Source organism: Loxodonta africana, chromosome 12 (genome assembly GCF_030014295.1).
Source record: "Loxodonta africana isolate mLoxAfr1 chromosome 12, mLoxAfr1.hap2, whole genome shotgun sequence".
Lineage (NCBI taxonomy): Eukaryota > Metazoa > Chordata > Mammalia > Proboscidea > Elephantidae > Loxodonta > Loxodonta africana.
In genome coordinates this window covers 99692442-99718729 of record NC_087353.1, presented here as the reverse complement: position 1 = coordinate 99718729, position 26288 = coordinate 99692442, and the positions used below count along the sequence as shown (strand labels likewise).

Here is a 26288-nt window from a genome sequence, read left to right as displayed (position 1 = left end):
ATCTGAACCTCAACAGTGTCATAGTGTCTTGCTATAAAGGACTTCAACTTTGAGGACTAACACATTGTTCAAAGTGGAGCCATCATTTTAATGGGAGTAGGTCCATCCACTTCCAGGTTCATTTCAGTGGGGAAACCAAATAAAGTGGGGGTCAAGGCAGACGCTCAGCCTACTTCATTTTCAACTAACAAAATAACCACATGAAATGCCATGCACAGCAGACACCATTCCTTTTTTTTTTTAAAACATATTTACAATTTTACATATTTATTTATCAATATATCGTCTATCTTTACAGTTACAAAATTATTTCAAACTACAGAAGAGTGGTACCATTGAATCCCTTCGAACATATACTTTGCGTCATTCATTTGTCTGACCCTTTAAAAGGCAATTATTTACCCCAAATGAACCCGAGTGCATGCCCCGGAGGAAGCACGTAGGAAAACCATGGAGAAAAAGCAGATATTGGTAAAAGTTTCACACAAGCCTTAAATGAATCTATTTCGGTAACTCAAATAAATATATTTTATTATTTACTAACCGTCCTCTGCCAGGAAAAACAAAACGAAACAAACCAACAAAACAATCCCCACAAAACTGTACCTTTAAAACTGCTGACGCTTATAAGCAATTAAGTTATATCCTAGATCCCAACCGGTGGACTGGAGTAAGGGGTAGTTATATCCTAGATCCCAACCGGTGGACTGGAGTAAGGGGTAGTTATATCCTAGATCCCAACCGGTGGACTGGAGTAAGGGGTAGCTGTAATTTAGACTCGAATAAATACTATCCATGTCAACAGCCATCATCCTGCATAAACCTGAGGTTGCAACGGTGGAGGGAGTTTATCATTTTCAACGTTTTCAGAGTCAATAGCTGCTAAAGGCTGATTTGGGGGCTTAATGTCAAGTGGGTATTTCTCAACAATGTCTTGAACCTCTTTTGCGATTCCGTCCGTCCAATCTATAAGGTCTTTTTCAAGTTTCTTGGCTTCACTCATGATCCTTTCCTGTCGTTCATTCAACTGGGACAGGAGATCCAGGTTCTTATACATCTGCTTAACACCTAAGCAGGCTCCTGGAGACCAGGCCTCAGATTCTTGCTTCCTGGGAGAGGTCTGGCCAGACATGTAGCGATCAAAATCCTCCTGACTTAAATTCAACGACTGCGCATCTAACTTCTCAATGAAAGCCACGGCACAGCACTGCAAGAAAAGAGAACCTAATTTATTATAGTCAGGTCAGGAAAGCTACCAACATTCAAATAGATATTTTAACACGGTTGTTAAAAGAACAAGCTTTTAAATCAGCCAGCTTGGGTTAATTGTCATCTCTGTCATTTTAACAGCGACAGCTGTGTGACCCTGGGAAAGTTACTCAAGCTCTCTGAGGTTTACACATCTGCAAAATGTGGGGGATGTCACCTAGGTTTACTGCAAGAGTTAAACAACACAACTCCCGTGACACACTTAGCCCACAGTGCCTGGTCTGTGGTAAGCCATGAATTCTCGGTACAGACATGCTGGGGCAAATGCCACACTAGACAGACCTCTGTTACTTTCTTACAGTGACTACATTTTTATGCAATGAGCATGTACCATTTTCACATTTAAAAAAAAAAACAAAACCATTCAAGATAAACAGGGAAAAGCCGGCAGCTGTCAGGATTTCAGCTGAGAAACCCATTACAGGAGTCTACATTACCACTCATAAAAAAGTGAATCATCTCTTTAAGGAACACTTAGCAAATCTATGACAACTGACCCACTGGATGACAGTAGCTGGAGAACAGGCCCCCTGGCGCTTCCACATGGAGCTGTACTGCACTGTGCTGTGGCCCGGCCGTTACCTAGAGATAGGAGGGACCTACTGCTGTCCTAAAGTCCCTGGTTTAGGTCACATGGCACTGCACTCACGGGAACAGGGAACGCAGGACGAGAAAATATTTGATGGGGAAACAATTTCAGTTTTGAACAAATTAAGCCTGAGGAGCTCAGCGTGAGGTCAGGACAGGTGACTAACAGATGGAGGAGACAGTCAGGGAGAGAGACACAGAGTGACAGCACCCCAGGGAATAAGACAATCCAGGGGAGGAGAGGGCACAGGGCCTACCAAGGGACTGGAAGGGGATTGGGGGGACCCAGAGCCTACCAAGGGATAAAAGCAGTTGCCAAACAAAGGCCTACGAGAGGAGTGAAGTAAGATGAAGATGGAAAGGTTCCCCTGTGACTTGGCGACTGGCAGACTTCATGTTTGCCCAGGCAGTCTCACTGGAGTGGTGCCGAACCCGGAGTCAGGGAAGAAGGAGAGGAGGCGAGTGGGCACAAATGCAGCAGAGGCCACAAGTTAAGGTGCTGGGGAGCCACCAAGTGATCCAGCAGCTGCACTGCCGATGACTAGGGCCGCCTCCCAGCACCCCCAGTCCTGCTTCGGTTTTCCTCTACAGGCTGCGTCCCGACCTCTGCCCTTCCCCGGCGTGTCCAGATCTCCTGGCGCTCTCTGTATAAAGACAGGAATCCACAAGGCCTTTCTATGGCAGTCCAAGTACATGTTCCATTTATGGTAAGAAACAGGGGTACTTCCACCTCATCCCATTCAGACCGATGAAGCTTTTTTGAGGAGCCTGGAAGGGACGGAAAGCACCGCAGGTAAGGGAGTGAGCACTGCCTACACGGAGCACTCCCAGTCCCGCCACCTGCAAACCCTGCTCCCCAGAAGCTGGCACCGTGGTAACGAACACTGAACATAATGGCTGAAGACAAGGAGTCAGTAACACGGGTGGGGCCTAGTAGAGTTGTGGAATGACATCACGGATATTATACATGAAGAAAGCAAGAGGTCATTTAAAAGACAGGAAAGAAAAGACCAAAATGGATGTCAGAAGAGACTCTGAAACTTGCTCTTGAAAATCTAGTAGCTAAAGCAAAAGGAAGAAATGATGAAGTAGAAGAGTTGAACAGAGGATTTTGAAGGGTGGCTCAGGAAGGCAAAGTAAAGTATTATAATGACACGTGCAAAGAGCTGGAGATAGAAAACCAAAAGGGAAGAACACGCTCGGCATTTCTCAAGCTGGGAGAACTGAAGAAAAACTTCAAGCCTCGAGTTGCAATAGTGGAGGGTCCTATGGTGAAAATATTAAACGACGCAGAATGCATCAAAAGAAGATGGAAGAAATACACAGAGTCACCATGCCAAGAAGAAGTGGTCGATGTTCAACCATTTCAGGAGGTACCATATGAGCAGGAACCAATGGTACTGAAGGAAACTGGCTGCACCGAAGGAAACTGGCGAAAAATAAGGCTCTAGTAATTGACGGAATACCAACTGAGATGTTTCAAAAAATGGATGCAGCGCTGGAAGTGCTCACTCATCTGTGCCAAGAAATTTGGAAAACAGCTATCTGGCCAACCGACTGGAAGAGGTCTATATTTATGCCTATTCTCAAAAAAGGTGATCCCACTGATTGCAGAAATTACTGAACAATATCATTAATATCACATGCAAGTAAAATTTTGCTGAAGATCATTCAAAAGCGGCTGCAGCAGTATATCAACAGGGAGCTGCCAGAAATTCAGGCTGGTTTCAGAAGAGGACGTGGAACCAGGGATATCATTGCTGCTGTCAGATGGATCCTGGCTGAAAGCAGAGAATACCAGAAGGATGTTTACCTGTGGTTTATTGACTATGCAAAGGCATTTGACCGTGTGGATCTTAACAAATTATGGATGACACTGCGAAGAACAGGCAGTCCAGAACACTTGATTGTGCTCATGAGGAACCTGTACATAGATCAAGAGGCAGTTGTTCGAACAGAATGACGGGATACTGAGTAGATTAAAGCCAGGGAAGGTGTCAGGGTTGTACCCTTTCATCATACCTATTCAATCTGTATGCTGAGCAAATAGTCCGAGACGCTGGACTATATAAAGAAGAACAGGGCATCAGGATTGGAGGAAGACTCATTAACAACCTGTGTTATGCAGATGAGAAAACTTTGTTTGCTGAAAGTGAAGAGGACTTGAAGCACTTACTGAGGAAGATCAAAGGCCACAGCCTTCAGTATGGATTACACCTCAACATAAAGGAAACAAAAATCCTCACAACTGGACCAATGAGCAACATCATGATAAATGAAGAAAAGACTGAAGTTGTCAAGGATTTCATTTTACTTGGATCCACAATCAACACTCATGGAAGCAGCAGCCAAGAAATCAAAGACGCATTGCATTGGGGGAATCTGCTGCAAGAGATCTCTTTAAAGTGCTGAAAAGCAAAAATGTCACCTTGAAGACTAAGGTGCACCTGACCCAAGCCATGGTGTTTTCAATCACCTCCTATGCATGTGAAAGCCGGACAATGAATAAAGAAGACCGAAGAAGAGTTGCTGCCTTTGAAGTGTAGTGTTGGTGAAGAATGCTGAATATACCCATGGACTGCCAAAAGAACGAGCAAATCTGTCTTGGAAGAAATACAACCAGAAAGCTCCTTGGAGGCAAAGATGGCAAGGCTTTGTCTCATGTACTTTGGACATGTTGTCAGGAGGGATCAGTTCCTGGAGAAGGACATCATGCCTGGTAACGTACACAGTCAGGAGAAAAGAGGAAGACTCTCAATGAGATGAACTGACACAGTGGCTGCAACAATGGGCTTGAGCACAACGATTATGAGGATGGCGCAGGACTGGGCAGTGTTTCATTCAGTTGTACACAGGGTCACTATGAGTCGGAACTGACTCGATGGCACCTAATAACAACAACAACTTTAAGGAAAAGATAAAAAGTTACAAATACAAAACTAGGTACAAAAGTAAATACATATTTAGAATGTAAAAATAAGTCACAACAAATGTCTGGAGACTTAGAGACTCAAGGGCCTGTCTTGAGGTCCTCTTCAGGCAATTTACCAGAAATGCTCCCTCACTGGCAGCTGGTCCCACCTGCCCGACCCCCATCACTCCCAGCACAGAACAGCCGGCACACAAGGTGCCCTGAGGCTCCAGCTCACTACCTTTACAATACATCTAGTCTAAAGCAAATAAATTGCTGTGTTACTGGGTGCCATCGAGTCGCTTCCGACTCACAGCGACCCTACGTACAACAGAAGGCAACACTGCCCAGTCCTGTGCCATCCTCATGATCATTAAAAAAGCAAGTAAGTAGAAGCTTCCAAAACCAAACCCACTGCTGTTGAGTTGACTCTGCCCAGTCCTGCAGAACTGCCCCACGGGGCTTACAAGGGTGTAAATTGGTATGGAAGCAGACTGCCAGATCTTTCTCCCACGGACCAGCTGGTGGGTTTGAACCGCTGACCTTTTGGTTAGCAGCCAAGCACTTAAACACTGCGTCACCAGGGCTTCTTAAGTAGAAGCTTAAAAAAAAAACTTGTTGCTGTCGCGTCGATTCCAATCCATAGCGACTGTATAGGACAGAGCAGAGCTGCCCCATAGGGTTTTCCAGGAGCGGCTGGTGGGTCCCAACTGCCGACCTACAGGTTAGCAGCCGTAGCTCTTTAGGTAGAAGATGCTCAGCAGTCAATAAAAACAAGTGTTTGGCTTTACAACTTGGGTAGACATAATATAACACTGTTGTGGCTAGAATCAATTACCCATCAGTGTTGTTTACAAATTAATAACAAAACAACAACTGAAAATCACGTCACAGCCTCTGAACTGACCCTTTCTTAAAATACCTGTGTTTAGCTCTAAGAGGCAACTTGTAGAAATAACTCAAAAAATAAGCCTCGAGTCTTTCAGTAGGGAATCAAAGTCCAAGATTTGACTCGTTCCTGGTTAAAACAGCCTGACCCAGTGAACAGCCTCTGGCCCCAGGGTGGCACTCAGCAGCCGCAGAAGCTCAGCGCATGGCTGTCCCATTTCCCGTGAGAGAGACACAAGCCCTGGTGGATGCTGGGGGTGGGGTGTCTGCATGGCCCGGTGGGTGCTGGGGGTGGGGTGTCTGCTGGGGGTGGGGTGTCTGCATGGCCTGCTGGGTGCTGGGGGTGGGGTGTCTGCATGGCCTGGTGGGTGCTGGGGGTGGGGTGTCTGCATGGCCTGGTGGGTGCTGGGGGTGGGGTGTCTGCATGGCCTGGTCACATGCACTTTGTGATATGAGGTCAGCATCCTCAGCCTAGAGGAGCAGAGACTGTCACGGGCCTGTGCGTGACCTGCCTCGTCCCCAAAATAAGCCCCTTGGTGGCTCTTCTGCGTACTGACCAGGTTGGTGAAATAGTAGCCATCCTCTCCAGTCATCAGCCGGCTGGGGTTACAGAAGCGGGTGATGTACTGGATGTTGGACTGGAGGCGTGGGGGGTTGCCCTTCAGCACGATGTAGATGAGTGTGGGCAGGAAGTCGTCGGCGGAGGCCGGCTCACTCTTGGTGATCCTGATGGCAGTGAAGATGTGCTGGCTGCACCTGGTGATGCAGCCCAGCTTGTCCCGAGGCACACGCTTCGAATCCATTTCGATGATATCTAGAAAAAGAAGAGACTGCTGCTGGTGAGAAGACAATCGCATAAAAGCAGCCATGGGATATCGTTTTTTATGTTATGTTACAGAGGACCCCACTAGTGTACGAAACACTTAAACCAAAACACCAAACCCATTGCCGTCGAGTCAAGTCCGACTCATAGTGACCCTGTAGGCCAGAGCAGAACTGCCCTGTGGGGTTTCCAAGGAGTGGGTGGTAGATTCAAATTGCCGACCTTTTAGTTAGCAGCTGAGCCCTTAACCACTGCACCAACAGGGCTCCATGAAACACTCAGACCCCCAAAACCGTAACTACACGCTCATACTTAGAGAACACACAAGTCACGAGCCAGGCACTACACAGCCGCTCTGCAACCATATTCCTTTTGATCCCCGGAAACCTTGCACAGTGGGTGCTATTTGTAGGTGAGGGAACTGAGGTTCAGAGAGGTCAATGACTTGCCCTAGATGATACAAAGAGCAAGTGACAGAGCTGGGGTATGAAACCAAGTCTACACGGCTCTAAAGCCCAGGTTTTTAATCACAACGATAAACTGCCTCTGAGCTCCATGGAGAAGGAAAGAAGTTGCTTTAACGGAAGAGTCCTTTGACTCTTTCTGTTCCTGCAAACACTAAAGCTCATTTAGAACAAGCCAGTGTGCACGCTGCTTCTTAGAAATGTGGCTACTATCCAGAATACAGCCCTGAAATGCAACACACTCAGTCTCCAGCAGCCAGTTCTCACAGCACGTAAGCCTCATGGCCCTGCAAACGTCGGCAGCCGTTGATGACGCTCATAGGCTGCTGTTAGCAGAGGGCAAGAGCAAGGGTATAAACCTAATCTTATAAATAACATTTATTTCTCTCAGACAAAAATTATTCCGCTGCCTTTGACTTCCACTAAGGGCAACCGGTGGGCTCTTATGCACGCACGCCCTTGGTCAAAGAGGCCGGGAGCATGAGAGGGAGCGTGCCTGGAATGGGCAGGCCTGCTAGCAACCTGGGGCATCATGAAAGAAATGAGCTAAAGCAGCTTAACCTGACAGCAAATTCTTGCCACTAACAGGAATAAACCTTTCAGACTCAGACCAGGTGGTGCGGTGTGCCAAAGCACTCTGGCTGCCTGGGGGCCCTCGGAGGACGGTCAGCCATGGAAGACAAATATGATAGGCAGTACACAGGCCTGACTTTAACTTACTCATGCTTTTTTTCCCCCTACTATGAGTCTATTATGTGGATTATACGATTTTTGCTTATCTTATCATTTGGCACCTTTAATATCTTTTAATTCTGGATTATAATTATTGTTACTAAGTCTCAATCTACTTATTTTTCTTCCTCTATTTAAACAGAAAGGTCCTTGGTTGGCACAAGCAGTTTGTGCTCAGCTACTAGCCTGAAGGTTGGTAGTTCAAACCCAACCAGTGGCACCACAGAATAAAGCTTCTGTAAAGATATTAGAGCTAAGAAAACCCTACGGGGCAGCTCTACTCCGTCACACATGGGATCGCCGTAAGCTGGAGTCGACTCGACGACAATGGCTTATTTATTTATTTATTTAATTTAAACAGAACTTGTTAAAAAAGAATTTGGGTCAGATCCTTTTTAAAAATTACCATTTTTTACTACTTCATTTACCGTGTAGCCTTCTACCTCTTGTTGTTGATTTTTATTCTTTATTTTAAACTTTTAATCACTTAATAACCTTTGTTCTATTAGTTATGAAAATAAATTTTATTACTTTATTGCGTATGACTTTTTATCTGGACATCTGTGTGGCTGCTACTGCCATAGGGCAGGGCCAGGAAAGCAAAAGGGAGAGAAAAAAAAGGAAGGAAGAAAGGGAGAAAAATGCCAGGGATTTCTTCCCATACTCTTCACCCACCCCTAGTCCTCCGGCCTGAACAAAGGATATCGGGGAGCTCTTTTAGACCCCCACATCATGTGCAGTTCCATGACCTGCACTGCCCTGAGGCCTCAGCTAGAGGGCAGCACTGGTTCAGGCCAGAATTCTTGCCTTCCACAAGGGAGACCCCGGTTCAATTCTGGGCCAGGGCACCTCAAGGGCAGCCACCACCCATCTGTCAGCGGAGGCTTGTGTGTTGCTGGACAGGTCTCAGCGGAGCTCCCAGACTAAGATGGACTAGGAAGAAAGGCCTGGTGATCTCCTTCCAAAAACCAGCCAGAGAAAACCCATGGATCACAGTGGTCTGATCTGCAGCTGGTTTTGAAGACAGCTCCAGGACCAGGCAGCGTGGGGTCACCGTAAGCCAGGGCCGACTCAATGGCAGCAGCAACAACAACAAAGTCTCAAGGAGACCTGAGAGAGAAAAACAACCCAAACCAAACAGGACGCTCATCACTGCATTAGCTGTTCTTCAGTATGACCCCCCTCCCCAGCCCGTCCGCTTTATGCCATCTGTGTAGGTTTCACCTGCAGGCAGTGGGAGCGAAAGGGCGGAGCGTGAGCTCTCAGCCAGACCCAGAGGTCTACGCTTAACCTCAACAAAGGAGGCTACTCCTTTAGGTCATGTTTCTCAACCTCGGCTCTGTGGACATTCTGGGCTGTTGTAGGGGCCTGTCCTGGGCACTGTAGGAAGTTTTGCAGCAACCCCAGCCTCTATTCACTAGATGCCAGTACATCCTCATTGGCGGAATATTAAAAAATGTCTCCAGATGTTGCCAACTGCCTGCCCCCGGTTGAAAGCCCCTGCTCTAGGGGGCAGCTCCCACAGCCAGGTAGAAACTGTACGGGTGGAGCCAAATGAGAAGAGAAACGTTCACCACTGACCACAGGCCTCGACACTCCTTATACCCAAACTCTGAGAGCTGAGAGACGCGGATGATGGGGTTCTCTGATCCTGTGTCTCCTCACGGCTGACACGCTTGGCACTTTGAGAAGTCCTGAGGGCTGTCCTAATTAAACCTCAGGGCTGAGGCCTTGCAGACTCTCTCAATCTTATGCCGCTCTCTTTCAGCAGACCCCGTGTTTGCTACTTGTCAGCCCAGCATGTGAGCCCTCTGCCCCAGAAGAACCCAGCTGACAGTATACCTTTTGACTGGCGGGATCTCCTACCCAGTCTCACCAGTCCCTGGACACAGTTACATGCCCCCGATCCCTCGGCTGCCACCCTCTACTGCCCACTCTTCCTCTCACGGCTGATGGGTCACATAAACATGTGGTATCAGCTGCCCCAATGAACCATGGGTGAGAGTCCAGAAATCCTGGAGACGCCCTTACCAGCAAGCACTGGCCATAAAGGCTAGCCTGTCTAGGATGAAGCCGGTGTCTCAGACACAAGTTCTAGATGTGGCAGCTTCTTTGGAAAGGGTCTGTGAGTGGTTATTTCCCCCCTTGAATTTGACTAAAGGGTCATTCTTAGAGGGTTAGCATCTCTCAGGTGTTTTCAAGATCACATTTGTGGAACTAAGATTTTAAAAACACACTTCCCTACACTGAAGGCCTTTGACTTTCTTTCCTCTGGCCATCGGAGGAAACACACAGCAGAGGTTTGGTCACTACTCTCTGTGCTTCAGGGACCCCTCACCGAGCCGCAAGCTCCCGCAATGGGAGTTTGTTTCCTCTGGTTGATTCCGTCCTTGCGTACACTAGATGTGATCTGTTTTAGCCCCTATGACCATCTCCTCTCAACACCCTGAGTCAGCTCAAAAGCCTCGAAATCTCTCCTCGCTGTGTGTCTCCCACAACAGAGATGATCATCTCTGAACCCCTGAGTGCCAGGACAGGGCCCTGCTAGGAACCAGGGGACACAGGAGGGTTCTTTTTCCGGGGGTCTCTTCTCTAGAGAGAAACTGCCTCATTCAGTATGTTTATCAACAAAAACCGATGGTGCGGATTAACGGCAAATGGGACGATGTGGGGAATGTGACCGGTATGAGACGGGGACAGTCGTGGCCTCTCTGATCGCCCCTGTGCTCAGGCAGACAATCTTAGGTTAGGGAGGAAACAATCGTGTAGCCTGTAGCCCTCATGGAGCTGGGGTGTACCCACACTTGGCCTGGCAGGATGTGGGGGCTGACAGAGAGAAAAAAAAGGAGGCTTTTTAAATTTTGAGGTTGATTTTTTTTTTCTACTATCAAAATATTCCTTGATGGTCCATCTCAGCTGCCTTGAGAGAAAACTGTCACCTCTCAAATTCTATTAAGAAACTACTGATACACTGAAATCATCACTCTTAGTTTTTTTTCAGTAAACAATAGCCCAGCATCTGTAGTTTTTGGTTTTACAAAGCACGACCTATGGCTTTCAGAAAAGAGTCCTCAACATAAACTCCTCTGAATTTAAACATAAACCAATTGGTTTTGAACTTTCTAGTAAAAGTCTTTGGCAAAACGTAAGCAGAAGATTCATATCCTGGCTTTTGAAATCCTTACTGTGCCCACTACTTCCTGGGAAACCTACCACCCCACCTTCTATCTCTTACGCTGTTCCCTGAGGAAAAGATAGGGTGGGGGTGTGCCTAGACCCAAAGGGGTCAACTCACGGGCTCTGTGGCTGAGTCCAGCAGAAAAACTCTGAACAACAAAGATGACAGTATTTAGCTAGGCCAGTTAGAATCAACCTCCAGAACTTGAAGAAATCAGAAAATAATTCACTTAGTAAAAGAAGCTGAAATGTGAAGACACACAGAGAGCAGCACAATCTGCGAGAGTGGGAGGAGCATGTTACTGGCTGAACGCTTGGGCTAAAGACCCTCTAGCTGCTTTGGGGCAACAAGGTAGCCCAGTCGCTGGAAGAGCTTTGTGCCGGGCCTGCCTCCCCTGGGGCCCTGAGAATATTTTAAGCAAATCCCCTTTCCTCCTGGTGGCATACTTGTTAAGAGCTACGTCTGCTAACCAAAAGTTCGGCAGTTCAAATCCACCAAGCGCTCCTTGGAAACACAATGGAGCAGTTCTACTGTGTCCTGTAGGGTTGCTATGAGTCGGAATCGATTCAACGGCAATGGGTTTGGTTTTTTTTGTTTTGTTTTGGTCTGAAGCTAGAGTGAGTCCCTGGTTCTCATAAATAAAGGGAGTCTACTTAACAGCCTACCGTCAACACTGCTAACGTTCGCTGACCCACTCTCCTTTCCAGTGCTCTACATTAATAAGGTCTATGTGGGCAGGCCTTTTCCAGTCTCCTTAATTAAGGGAAAGCTGGCCAGGGCTGGAAGTCCTCTCCAGGAGGAGGGTTCCCCCGCTCCCAGTTTTCTATTATACTTCTGGGTTATTCCTGTGAGCCAGAAGCAGGAATCCCATCAGGAGCCTGAAGTCACATCAACTGGGGGCTCTTACTCTACTTCATGAACAAACCAGGAGAATAATTCAAAACACATCTCTGATTAACAACCAGCAAAAGGCATCGTTTTAATATAGTTCCTCTAGCTTGAGGATTACCTTGCCGTTCTCCAGAATTATTTTAAATGTAGAAATGCAAACAAGTCTTAAGAAATTAACCCAGCTGCATTTGACCACCACTTGGTTCAATGACCAAGAAATAAGAGACCTTGGTCACTAAGCATAAAGGGGGAAGGGAATTCACTGCTGTTCTGAAAGCCTGAAATTCCTAAAAGGAACAATCTGGCTCCGGCAAAGCATCCCTGCTGTACTCCGACGTGTCCCTGCGGCCTGTGTTTTGGAAGGATTTTACTAACTTCTTGCTTACTGAAATAAACAAGAACTAATGAACTAACACCAGCAAGAGGCTCACCTCAAGGGAAACACCTCCCAACGTCAGATCTTGGTTTCGCTCACCTGTAATTGCTTTCACCACCATGTCGGACACTTCTGGAATCTCTTCGTTAACAGGGACACAAAGCATCTGCGGTGTGACCCAGTGCAGGGCTCTGTGGGGAGACAGCGGCAGGGAAGAAGTGAAGGGGAGTCCCCCTGTCTCATCAGGCCGCCCCAGGCCCCTTGCACACTATGGGAGCTCAGCTGATGTGCCCAAATCTCCTAGGATCCTAAAATGAGATTTCTCTTCTGCACTTACCACAGGACGAGTAGACGATTTCAGTGGTTCAAATGAGATGCTGCTGCTAAGACTGAAAAGCACTCTGCATTTAAGAATGCAGAGCCGAGAAGCACCTGGTGTCTTCACTGCCCTTTCAGACTCTGCCCAGTGACAAGCGTGTGTCACCTGGGCCTGAATCAGTGTGTATCCTGGTCACACCCTAACTTCATTCCAAAGGTTCTGCTGCTGGCTTGCACTACTTTTTTGGTTTTTGCTTCATCTTGCTTCTAAGTTCAAGGCCCATCTAGTTACTTCTGGCTTCTGACCTCTTGGCTCTATCTTCCCTCTTTCCAATAACAGCTCCTCACTTCTGGTGTGACACCTTCAAGGACAGATCTACTTATGACTGCCCCTTGCTGGGAACCCCATCTGGGGTTCCTGCCCCTTCTCCTCCAGAATACCTCACCATGCCCAGCCTTGGACCCGTTCCCACACTCGGTTGGCTGATTCCCTACGGGTTTTGCTGGGGCGCTCTGGGAAATGCTATCTATACTGTGCTCGTGGACAGCCGCTGTTGGAGGAACGGCTGAATGACGGACACCCTGGTAGGCTGGGGAAGGATGACACCCACTGCCTTGGTATCAATATTTATAGCTTCCTGCCTGATAAGAGAGTCAGCACGATGAACCAAAAAATCAGTCCTGTTCCTTGGAAATTCTGGAGATTTGAAACCATCTCTAACGTCAAACATGGTTCTTACCTAAAGCTGCCTGGGGTCAGATGTGTAAGCAAGATGGGACTCAAGAGACCTTTTACATCTCTCAACTTACCACATTCCCTTTCTTTATATCACCACCAAAACCAACCCACTGCCACTGAGTCGATTCCGACTCATAGCGACCCTGTAGGACAGAGTAGAACTGCCCCATAGGGCTTCCAAGGAGCGCCTGGTGGACTTGAACTGCCGACCTTTTTGGTTAACAGCCGAGCTCTTAGCCACTACGCCACCAGGGTTTCCTTATATCACCACAGAGACACTTATATAAGGATGGTAGGTACCTTAGCTGTTACGTTCTCTCAAGGTTTTAAACTCAAATGCCCTGTTTTTCCACAAAACAACTACCTGATCCTCTTTTGAATAGCAAGGTCTTTCTTCTCATCATCAGTAGTTTCTGGACAGAACACGTGTTTATAGAGACGAGTCATGATGTACTTTTCAATCTGATCCATTATCTTCTCAACTCTTTCTGGAGGCACTGAAATACCGAAATGCGTGTAACAGCTCAAGAGGACGGACGTTTTAAATCATAAGTGCATTTTCATCATACTTTCTACCCAGCAGAAAACTAATTTACTAGAGATGTGTTAAACACGCTCAGAAAAAAAAGTACGTTATATTTTTAAAAACCCTTTAAAAATTATCTCAACTCCTGAGATTGCCTTTTTCAGAACTCCTGCTTCTAGTTTAAGCTGTGCTGGCAGAACCTACTGGGTATGCACCCTGCCAAGTGGGAAGACCTCAGCCTGGGTCACACCCTACCTATTGCTACATCAGAAAAGCACTAGAAATTCCTAAGACTGATATGAGCTGGCAAGACTCACCCTTTTATTTCTCTGAGGTTTACCATAAAACCCCGGAGCCCTCTCTGACAGGACGCATGGGGGCAGATCTCTCAGATACATGCTGGTGTGAAGTACATCTGAAAGTCCAACCTCAGCAGAGGCTGAATCCAAGAAGAATCCCTAAAACCTAAAGCTCTAAGCCAGCAAGTCTTAATTTTTTCCAACCTACACCCCACAAGGAATATGTCATTGTGAGCAATGACTCCTTAAGACGGTGACTGCCAGGGGAGGCTCATTTAGAAAAGCCTCCCAAGGGGTTGGTTTTAATCCACCCAACCCCACCCATGACTAAGTTATTACACGTGGCTCTGGTTATCCTGGACAGATACACATGGTGGAACACACAGGCACTGACTGCTACGCGCAACACCAGCTACCAGGGTGTCACCGGGGGTAGTTTCTGGGATGCCGTGGGCAAGCCAATCAGGCCCCCCAGAGAAAGAGGGAGATGGCAAAGAGTCCGAGCAGTGAACCCCAGGCAACTCCCAGCCCTCCCTCCATCACTGGCTAACACAGTGTTACCTTTTCCACGAGTTTGCATTCTTTCAGCCATATTTTGGTAAAAATCCTGAGTAAATTCTGACTGTTCCTCAATGCTTAATTCCTGAAACAAAAGGACAAAGAGGCTGCTTAGAAGCTAATGAAAGATCATGAGCAGAGCTCTAAATTTTAAGTTTTCAAAACTCACTCCTTGTGTGAGTAAACCCAGTGCCGTTGAGTCGATTCCGACTCATAGCGACCCTACAGGACAGAGTAGAACTCCCCCATAGAGTTTCCAAGGACTGCCTGGCGGATTTGAACTGCTGACCCTTTGGTTCGCAGCCGTAGCACTTAACCACTACGCCACCAGGGTTTCCCCTTGTGTGAGTACTAACTGGAAAAGTAGTTAAAAATTATAGTAACTTTGAAGGGAAGAAACGCTTATACATTACGTTACCTCTTTTAATTCTTTTGCTGGGTTCAGACACAGATATTCAGACACAGATAAATTACGATGTTTTGATAATTTACACATTTTATGCACACTTCTATTTATCGAGTCTACTTATTCGTTGTTAATGGCTTCATAACGTTCTATTAATCACTTTATTTAATCATCTACCACTGTGCATTTTGGTTGCTTCTTTTTTTCATTATGTGTTACGGCTACAGAAAATTTTGTGAAGACTGTTTTCTTCCAGGTTATGTCTTCGATCCATTTCCAAAACTGGCATTGCAGATCAATAAGCATGAACAACTTTATAGCTATAGGTATCTACTGCTAGACACAAGCCTCAGAAACTCCAAGGTACACTGTCATTAGCCGTGTCTGTTTATTTCTCCATGGCCCCTGCAACATTGGGCATTCTAATTTTTATTTGGCTTCGCTGACTTCACAGGCATAATATGTGTATTTATTTCCCACTTTATTCCAAAGGGGACTGAAGGTCTGTATAAAAGATACATGTGGTTCAGCACAATAAATTAGGAGATGATAAAAAAGAAAAACAAAACATGGAGACAGAAAATAGAGCTGCAAACGATGACAGAAAAACGTATTCCTTGAAGATCTATAAGTCAGTCAAGCGTCAGCCCAGAAATTTGTCTCTAACTAAACTTCTATCACTCAGATGAAAACAGTTACATTATTCAGTGTCCAAAAGATGAAAGCAAACTAATCTTCAGGTGAAATAAAATCACTCCTGACACCAACATCAGAAATGTCTCCCAAGGGTTCTAAAGAAGAGGTCGCTGTGCCCAGGACAAACCCCACAGGACTGCTGCCCATAGCCCTGCTCTGATCCCACCCCGTTGAGGCTCTGGCCTCCATTCAGAAGGGTGCCAGGGCACTCAGGGGCAGACCAGTCGCCTCACCACGCCTAACTGCTTTCACATCTCTCCCTTCTTGGTTGGGGTCCTCGTTACCTCTCACCTGGGATCTAGCTGCTCTCCCCCACTTTGGTCTTTGTCACTTTCAATCCATCTTACATAATAGAGCCTAGTCGATCCTCTTAGATTATGATCTGGTCACGTTCTGCCTCTACACCTCCAGTGGCCTTCCATCACTTGGACCCTGATGTGCACACTCAACCCAAACAATCCTCCCTACTTCCCACTGACCCTACCGATTTCCTGTTGTTCTAGAACTGCTTTTAGTTTACACTGTAACTAGAACACTAGACAAACTGTTCTCTGTCCCAGTGACTCTGAGTCCTCCCCACTCCTCCAACATCTGCCCAAGGAAGTCCTCACAGTTCACATCTGACCTCCGTAAGACGTTCTCCCTCATTCCTTTAGTCAGAATAATCTCGTAGGTCTCAGAGCACCTACAGCACTTTGTGACCATCTTGACTGCAGCCCCTATTACTGTCTTGGTCAGGTATTTACATACCTGTCATCCAGTTGAATTAAAATTGATCCTCTGTCTAGTAAGGCCTGGCTACTAGCCTTAGGAAACTTTACACATTTTTTAAGTTCTTATTTATATTCACCATAATTTCCCACAGTTGCTTCCACTTTATCTGAGGTTTATTTTTCATTGCACAGATTTTTTAAAAAGCTCTCACCTGGTTATCAAAAACAATTGTTCAATAGTTCAGTTTTAGCTTCTCTTCCCAGTTGAAATGAATATCCTAGTCTTCTTACAAGTTTTTCATGTTTAACTCTAATTTGGCTGGAATGTAGGGTGCGTGGTATGAGACACGACTTAAGATAATCTCCATGGGAACTTCTTGGTCTTTCTCAGCAGCAGTTTGTAAAAAGAGACTCTGTTCCCTAAGTTGTCATATAATTTGCTTCTGATAAAGCAAATTTATTTCTGGAATCCCTGATTTATTTCATTCATCTATGTTTTTATTTTTACCAAAATCTCATTGTTACGATCACTTCCATTTTAGAGTGTATTCTGAAGTGGGAAACCTGGTGGCGTAGTGGTGAAGTGCTACAGCCGTAAGGGTCGGCAGTTCGAATCTGCCAGACGCTCCTTGAAAAATCTATGGGGCGGTTCTACTCTGTCCTATAGGGTCGCTATGAGTCAGAATCGACTCGACGGCACTGGGCTGGGTTTATTCTGAAGTCTGCTGGATTTAGAAACCTCCCTTTCCCACATTCTCATTTTCTCCTCACAAAAAATTATATGGTATATATGCTTCTTTATTTTTCTAGAATAAATAATATGACACTATAATTTTAGTAATATTTTAAGTGTTCATACTGGCCTATGAAGTATTTTTTTCTGCTAGGTCCAAGACACAATCCTCAGTCTTTTAAGTCACTGAAAAAACTAATTTTCCATATTATATTAAGTACTTAATAATTAATGTTCTTTATTGTTATTGTCTTTAAAAACTGCTATTTTTCGAAAACATGGGCTAGGCTCATTAGCTTTTCATCACTGGTATATCAGCCTGCAACTGAGCTTTGTGGGTTTGCTAAATTTATACCTCTACTAGTATTAATTTCCCGGTAAGATAATGCAGTTGTTGTTGTTGTTCGGTGCCATCAAGCTGGTTCCAACTCACAGCAACTCCATGTACAAGAGAATGAAACATCCTGGTCCTATGCCACTCATTACACAAGCAGTAGAATCGTCAGCCATTGTACCAGACAATGGAATACAAAGATTAATAAGATGCTCAGGGGGCTTTCAGAATATAATTATCATATTCTTTATGGCAATATAAGAAGGAAAAAGTACCACGGAGCCATGTAGTAAACCTCTCACTTCTCTTATTTCACCTGTCTTCAACGATCATCTCTAAATAGGTAGGGTGGTAACAGCTCTAAGTATCCTTTTTCATACTAATACTGTGTAAGATGGTGGTGTTGAAATGTTCCCAGCGATGCTCATGAGAAAGGCGGTCTCCTTTATGCTGATACTCTGGCTGCCACTATTGCTGCAAGTAATAAGCTGACCTTTGTTTCTGACCCAGGAGGCTCAGGTCTTCTGCAAGTACCCATGAAACTGGCTGGATAACATGTTAGCTTGCCAGTTACATAAATCTCAGACCCTTCACAGTGCTTGACATTAGACACTATTATACAGTTCATTCCATCACAGAAACTTCCCCAAGTTGTACTCAATCCATTCCCTCAAGAAATTTATATGATTAAGTGATCTGAAGCTAGAGCTAGGTTAGGTGAGTTCAAGTTGTATTTATTTGTTTATTTATACGAAAGGACATTAACTTCCAGCCAAAGGCAACATGGCTCCCCTAGGGAACATCAGCTTAACAAACATCTGCTGAATACCAGGTATGTGCCAGGCGTTCTGCTAGCTGCTGAAGCTATATGAGACACGTGCATAGGAGTTGGCCACTTGACCATGAAATACTTGGTGTAGAAATGGAAAACAGGTTTCATAGTGGCTCTTAAAATAGAAGGAACCTGAGGCCGTATCCAGCTCTCTGATACTCATCAGTGACACCTTGAAAGCATTACACGTGGTGGCACCTATACCATTTAATTCCCTCTTACTTTAGTATGCTGACTTAAAAGTCAACTAAAAGATTACAGAATGAGGGCACATTACATGTCTGAGCAAAAGAAAAATGAGCAAATTCAAGCTAAGCAGTTTTCTAAAATATAGTATCGTACAGTATACATGCTATAGAATACATGCTAATATAATGTAGCATACCCTGTGCACACTCTGCATGGGAAATGTTCACAGGTATGCTATACTGGAGAAAGAGCTGTTATATTAGTGTATGCTATGTTAGAAGACAATATGCTACAATAATACCTATTAAAAGAACAAATGCTGTACTGGGGCATGCTATATTAGAAGAATAAATAACTTGGAAACCTTAATTTTTATTCTGATAAAGGAATTAAAGCTGTATGCCATATGAGGTATGCTTTTTTTTCCATATCAAAGAGTAGTCTACTATTGCTCCTAACAACAACAACAACAACAAAATCAATGACAGCTTGTTTTTACGTTAAACGTCACTATTTGCTCGTAAATACCTAGAGGAAAAGAGGGCTGCTTACTTATTCTCAATGTAATTACACTCCTAATGAGCAGGAAAGAACCTTCTTTTCTCCTTACTGACTGAATTCAATCTTAAAACAGTATTTTGGCAGAAGCCCATTTTGCTCATTAGCTTAGTGATCTTAGTGATTGGAAGACTGTCTCCTTCATGCTGATACTCTGGCTACTGCCATTGCTCTGAGTAATAAACAGTGCTGTGATTAGCTAAGCAGTTAATCACCATGCTGTTTTTCTAATTCCCTTTTCCTTCCCCTCTAAGGCTTCCTCATTTCATAGAAGGAACTTTTAGGGGTAGACTTAAGTTAACGGCTGAAGTACTTACAATTCAGTCACTATTTACAAAATGAGTCCCTGTACAGGCACTCATTATTGACACTGGATATATGTTAGAAAAGACATAGGTGTGGAAGTCAAAAGTTCTAGTTCAGAGTTGGCAAAGTCTGGCTGTGTGACCTTGAACAAGTCACCTACCCTCTCCAGCTCTCAGCTTCCCCATTATTAAAATAATGGGACTGAAGCCAGAGAGTTGCTAAGGTCCCTTTCAATGTCTAAATTCTATCTTTCCCTTCTCTAACTGAGCAAAGAGAGGAAAATTTAAAAAATCAAAATACAAAAACCTAAAATGATTGCTACCAATCATCTATTGTTGCTTAGAGTAAAAGATCTACTATGGCCCTCTTTGTAGTTTATTGTGGTGCCATTAATTACTCTTGTGTGTGTGGCCTTTCTAGCCACTGTCTTAAAACTCCAACCCAGGTGACTGTGTGATAGGGTAACTGTGGACTACCAAGGGAATTGGTCAGTTCTGCCTTAAAAGAGAGCCAACTCCAGAGCAGGGAGGAGGAGCCCACCACCACCAAGGAGGGGGAGACCCGCAGAAGAGACCCAGCAGCAGAGACTCGGCAGCAGGAGACAGGTGCAGTGGGCTTCCCAGCCCTCAGGGAGAGAAAGCCGAGTGCCTTTGGGCAGAGACTGAGGGCCGAGGAGAGGCTGTCCTGATGAAAGAACTGTACGCAGAGTGTTCCTGAGCCTGAATGGTAACTGTTACTTCCCTTATAATAAACCTTATAATCTCAGGTATGGTCTTTGAGTTCTGTGTGGCCATTGCAACGAATTGCTGAACCCAGCAGAGAAGTAGAGAGTGCTGTGTGAGGGACGGTTGGTGTCAGAATTAGTCAAGATGGTGGAGAGAGGAGGCTTGACTAGCCTCCGCCTCATGGGACTCAGCCTTGCGCTGTTGATCTGGGTTCTCCTTCCCCCTTATGGGGGAAAATGATCCAAATACCATTCAGCTGCAGTGGAAATGTACCAGCTTGGGTGTCGAGTTTTAACCTGGCTCAGTGGCTTTTCTTAGGTAAGTAACTTAACATCTTTGGCTCAATTCTCAGGTGTAAAATGACAAGGTTGCACTAGATTATCTCTAAGACCTTTCCTAAAACCAAAATTCTGTTTCTACGTGGTTATTCTCAACCTACCCTTTTGTAATGCATTGCTTCCAAAAACAGCTTGGTCTGCTTATAGATTTCTTGGCCTGTCTTGTGGTAGGTCTTGAGAAATTCTATGAACTCCTTAGATACTCTATCCGTTTCAATGCTGGTTTGCCGGTTTATGGAAGGGCTGGGAGCTTTTACTTCCGGAATTTCTGTGGGGAAAATTAAACATAGTAAGTTTCATTACATAGGGGGTCCATGCACAGAATTACTTTAAGTGTCTAACTTAAGGTTATTTAAATTATGCTTAATCAAAGTTAAACTTGAGTTTAAATCATTTTATGTTTAAGTATTTGGACAATTTTCCTAAAGTGAGCTAAATCTATAAGAGAATAGGAAGGACAAGCAGATAAAACTACATGACTTAAAAGACATTCCTATTTACATAAAAGTTGCTCTATTAGTATTTTGTTAGTCAAAATATATCATGCTTTGATATATGTACTTAATCATTAATACAAAAATGGCACCACTATCTTAAACAACTTTCTCAAAGATTGCCTGAGTTTACGCAAACCATCAACATGTAAAACAACCATCAGCAGAAGCACAAAAATGCTAGATGACTTTTCAAATCCCATTTTACCTGCCAGAAAGGAAATGACTAACTTGTTACCCAGAGACTCACAATGAGCTTAAAAACAAAAAAACAAACCCACTGCCGTCGAGTCGATTCCGACTCATAGCGACCCTACAGCTTAACCACCATCAAGTCTGCCAGTCAGTACTGCTCACAAGGAAAGAACACATCCACAGAGCATGGTGAACAGAGAACACACCACACAGAGGCGAGAGAAGCCAAGGACGCATTGTCCAAGCTGACTTCTTGGGGCCTCAGCTGTTGCCCCTTTTTAAATAGTCACACTGAAAGGAAGATGTGATCTTTACAGGGATAAGACTGTATAGAGAGACTAAGCACTCTCAGAAAGTATGAACCACCCCTAGATTTGGTCTCTGATCAGTCTAAGCTTCCCGATTTTGAACCGCATTCTCTAATTTAGCACCTGTAAGGAATTTAAAGGGAGCCTTGGTGGTGCAATAGTTAAGCGCTCGCCTGCTAACCAAAATAGCTGCAATTTGAACCCATGAGTTGCTCCATGGGAGAAAAGACCTGGCGAACAGCTCTGGTATTGATTTCACCCTAAGAAACCCTACGGAGCAGTTCTACTCTGTCCTACAGGGTTGCTTTGTGTTGGAACTGGCTCTATGGAACACAACAACAACAGTAACAAGGAATCAAATTACCTCATACCTCCCTGATTTCCCTTTTTATTAAAAAGGAAAGACAGTTAATTGTGCTTTCAGTTTACAGTTCAAGTTAGTTTCTTATATAAAAATTTATACACATTGTTATGTGACCCTAGTTGCTATCCCTATCCGCCGGCTTCTCCGGGATCGGTTGCGTTACCGCACTGGACGCCTCGCGGCGCCCGTCTCCGCCACTCCAGATTCGGGGATCTGAACCCGACTCCCTTTCGATCGGCCGAGGGCATCCCTTCGGAACGGCGCTCGCCCATCTTTTTTTTTAATGGGTTAGCACACTCCTCCTTTCCACCCCGTATTTCCCGTGTCCATTCAACCAGCTCCTGTCCCTTTCTGCCTTCTCATCTCACCTCCGGACAGAAGCTGCCCATTTAGACTCGTGTATCTACTTGAACTAAGAAGCACACTCTTCACGAGTATCATTTTATGTCTTACAGTCTAGTCTAATCTTTGTCTGAAGAGTTGGCTTCAGGACTGGTTTCAGTTCTGGGCCAACAGAGAGTCCGGGGTCCCTCCAGTCTCAGTCAGACCATTAAGTCTGGTCTTTCTAGTAGAATTTGAGTTCTGTACCCCACTTTTCTCCTGCTCCGTCAGGGACTCTCTGTTGTGTTCCCTGTCAAGGGCGGTGATTGGTGGTATGGGCAGTTCTACTCTGTCCTGTAGGGTCGCTATGAGTCGGAATCGACTTGATGGCAGTGGGTTTTAGTGGTGGGCACCATCTAATTCTAAGAGAAAATATCTTTTGAAGATATTAACATCAACCTATTATATGTTTTCTCAGAGTAATGTCTTATAATCTTTTTTTTTTTAACCTTAGGATTCAAACTCTTGATTTATTCAAGATATACATTTTAATGATGAAGATATAACAGTTTTCAGATAATAAAAGCAATATTCCTATTAGAGTGACTGGTTTACTCAAGTGAGAAAAACATATCGATTACGTAAAAGAATATACTATTGTTGTTAGGGGCCATCGAGTCAGTTCCAACTCATAGTGACCCCACGTACAATGGAAAGAAATGCTGCCCCGTCCTGCACCATCCTCACAATTGTTACTATATTTCAGCTCACTGTTGAAGCCACTATGACAATTCATCTTGTTGAGGGTCTTCCTCTTTTTCACTGACCCTCCACTTTACCAAGCATGACATCCTTCTTCAGGGACCGGCCCCTCCTGATAATATGTCCAAACTACGTGAGATGAAGTCTCACCATCCTCACTTCTAAGGAGCATTCTGGCTGTACCTCTTCCAAGACAGATTTGTTCGTTCTTCTGGTAGTCTGTGGTATGTTCAATATTCTTCACCAACACCATAATTCAAAGGCATCAATTCTTCTTCGGTCTTCCTTACTCATTATCCAGCTTTCACATGCATATGAGGTGACTGAAAATACCATGGCTTGGGCAAGGCACACTTTAGTCCTAAAGCGGACATCTTTGCTTTTTAACACTTAAAAGGGCCTTAAGTAGCAGCTCTGCCCAATGCAGTACATCTTTTGATTTCCTGACTGCTGTTTCCACGGGTGTCGATTATGGATCCGAGTAAAATGAAACCCTTGACAACTTCAATATTGTCTCTGTTTATCACGATATTGCTTCTTGGTCCAGTTGTGAGGATTTCTGTTTTCTTTATGTTGAGGTGCAATCCACACTGAAGGCTGCGGCCTTTGATCTTCCTCAGTAAGTGCTTAAAGTCCTTTTCACTTTCAGCAAGTAAGGTTGTGTCGTCTGCGTAACGCACGTCGTTAATGAGTCCTCCTCCAATCCTGATGCCCCATTCTTCTTCATATAGTCCAGTTTCTTGGATTATTTGGTCAGCATACAGGTTGAATAAGTATGGTGAAAGGATACGATCCTGACACACACCTTTTCTGAATGTAAACCACGCAGTATCCCCTTGTTCTGTTCAAATGACTGGCTCTTGGTATATGTACATGTTCCACATAAGCACAATTAAGTATTAACTGGCGAACTAAAAGTTCTACCTCTTGCTTTTTATTACACAACTGGTCATTAAATGACTGTGGTATGTTTAAATTAAAGGGAAACATTCTTTTTCTCCCCTACACTGTACATACACTATATATATATTAAATAACAATAGAACAAAATAGCATTTCATAGTTATCTTTCCAAATCAAGTAACTGCCAGTCTTTTAAATTATTAGGCATTTCCTAACTATGACTGAAAATCTGTAAGGCCTAAAAGAAACCAACCAAACCAAACCTGTTGCCACTGAGTCAATTCTGACTCAGAGAGACCCTATAGGACAGAGCAGAACCACCTGACAGGGAGCAGACTGACACATCTTTCTCCCGTGCAGCAGCTGGTGGGTTCAAACTGCTGACCTTTCAGTTAGTAGCTGAGCAGTTAACCACTGCACCACCAGGGCTCCTGGCTAAAAGAAAAAAATAGTAATTCAATTACATTAGAAGAAAAAAAAAAGCAAACTAAAAACAGTATACGCATGGCAAAAAACACTATACATCAAAAGTAAGAAGACAAACTAGAAAAAATGTTTCCAAGCTATATCACAAAGGGCTACTCTCCTGAATATATAAGAACTCCTATAAATAGAGAAGAAAAAAAATCCAATAGCCCAATATAAAAATGGGTACAGAATACCAACCATATGCAGAAAGGAAAGAGATCTTAATCACAGGGAAAATGCTCAACTTCACTCAAAAAAACAAACAGGCAAATTAAAAAAAACTATTAAGACATGCCATGTAAAAAATTAACAGGAAGACAAAACCCTGAAATTTGCTGTTGACTGTGCTGTGGAGAAACCGGCACCCTCATACAGTGCAGGTGGGAACGTACACTAGGTAACGTCAGGTGGGAACTTACACTGGGTAACGTAGGTGGAGGGCCATCTGGCTGTAATCATCCAAATTACACACACATTTATCCAATGACCCAACAGTTCCACTTCTCAGAAACTTTCTACTCATATAACTGCAAATGTACAAAGCAAAATATGTATAAGGCTAGTTTTTATAGCACTATATGCAATAGCAAAAGACTGGAGAAAACACAAATGGCTAATATTCAAAGAGTAAATAAATTATGGTTTAATCCATAAGATGGAATAATATGCAGCTGTAGAAGGAGACATGCATGCTTTTATGTAGTGGTACGGAAAGGGCTCTTACAGGTGTTGCTAAGTAAGACAAGCAGGGTGTATAACACCAAAAGGACAAAAAATCCAAACAAAAAACGGGCAAAGGACATGAACAGACACTTCACCAAAGAGGACATTCAGGTGGCTAACAAATACATGCAACGATGCACGCAATCATTAGCCGTCAGAGAGGTGAAAATCCAAACTACAATGAGATACCAATTCATCCCTGTAAAAATGGCACAGATTAAAAAAAACAGAAAACGACAAACGCTGGCAAGGTTGTGGGGAGACTGGAATTCTTACACAGTGCTGGGAGGATTGTAAAATGGTACAACCACTATGGAAAGCAGTATGGCGCTTCCTGAGAAAGCTAGAAATAGAAATATGATCCAGCAATTGTATATAGGTATATATCCTGGAGATACATATGCATTCAAAAGTTGGACAACGAAAAAAGACTAACGGACCTCATAAACCACAGCCTTCTTCAGCCTCAGCCCAGAAGAGCTAGGTGGTGCCTGGCTACTACCACCTACCGCTCTCACAGGGATAACAATAGAGGGTTCTAGGCAGAGCAGGGAAAAAAGTGTAGAACAAAATTCCAATTCACAAAAAAATATCAAACTTACTGGTCTGACAGAGACTGGAGGAACCCCTGAGACTATGGCCCCCAGACACCTTGCTAACTCAGAACTGAAGCCACTCCCAAAGTCCACCTTTCAGCAAAAGATTAGACAGGCCTATAAAACAAAAATAACACACGTGAGGAAAGTGCTTCTTAGTTAAATCAAGTATATGAGACCAAATGGGCAACACCTGCCCAAAAGCAAAGACAGGAAAGCAGGAAGGAATAGGAAATCTGGATGAATGGACACTGAGAATCCAGGGTGGAAAGGGAAAGGGGGAGAGTGCTGACACATTGTGGGGATTGCAACTAATGTCATAGACCAATTTGAGTACAAAATTTCTGAATTGAAAACTAATTTGCACTGTAAACGTTCACCTAAAACACAATAAAAAAAATAGAAAATGCTTTTAAAAAGGTAAGATTATGATTTTTTTCAGACATACAAAAGCTGAGGGAATTAATCACCAGCAGATCTGGACTACAAGAATGTCAAAGGAAGTCCTTCAGGCAAACGGAGAATGTGGCTGGAAATGTGGGTCCTTAAAGAGGAACAAAGAGCATCAACAATGGCAAATTTAAAAGACTTTTTCTCATTTTAAAAATTTCTTGAAAAGATTAACTGTATAAAGGTAAAATAATAAATATGTATGATAGGATTTATACCATATGTAGAAGTAAAACGTAGGAAACAATAGCACAAAGGGTGAAAGGAAGAAATGTAAGACTGCAATCATAAGGTTCCTGTATGTATTACAACAT

The 26288-nt window shown here is 44.2% G+C and overlaps 1 protein-coding gene across 3 annotated transcripts in view; it reads right to left on the bottom strand.

Annotated features, from left to right (window-relative positions):
• Positions 1–510: 510 nt before the first annotated feature.
• The window catches only part of RABGEF1 (RAB guanine nucleotide exchange factor 1), a 66032-nt gene continuing 40254 nt past the window's right edge, over positions 511–26288 (bottom strand). For all 3 annotated transcript variants that reach the window (XM_064296066.1, XM_064296067.1, XM_064296068.1), the window contains exons 4-9: positions 20492–20658; positions 14564–14645; positions 13542–13674; positions 12220–12311; positions 6214–6470; positions 511–1207 (exon numbers count right to left, since the gene is read on the bottom strand). In XM_064296066.1, coding sequence (XP_064152136.1) covers positions 809–1207; positions 6214–6470; positions 12220–12311; positions 13542–13674; positions 14564–14645; positions 20492–20658 — 1130 coding nt within the window. In that variant the 3' untranslated portion in view covers positions 511–808. The remainder of the gene's footprint in view (positions 1208–6213; positions 6471–12219; positions 12312–13541; positions 13675–14563; positions 14646–20491; positions 20659–26288) is intronic.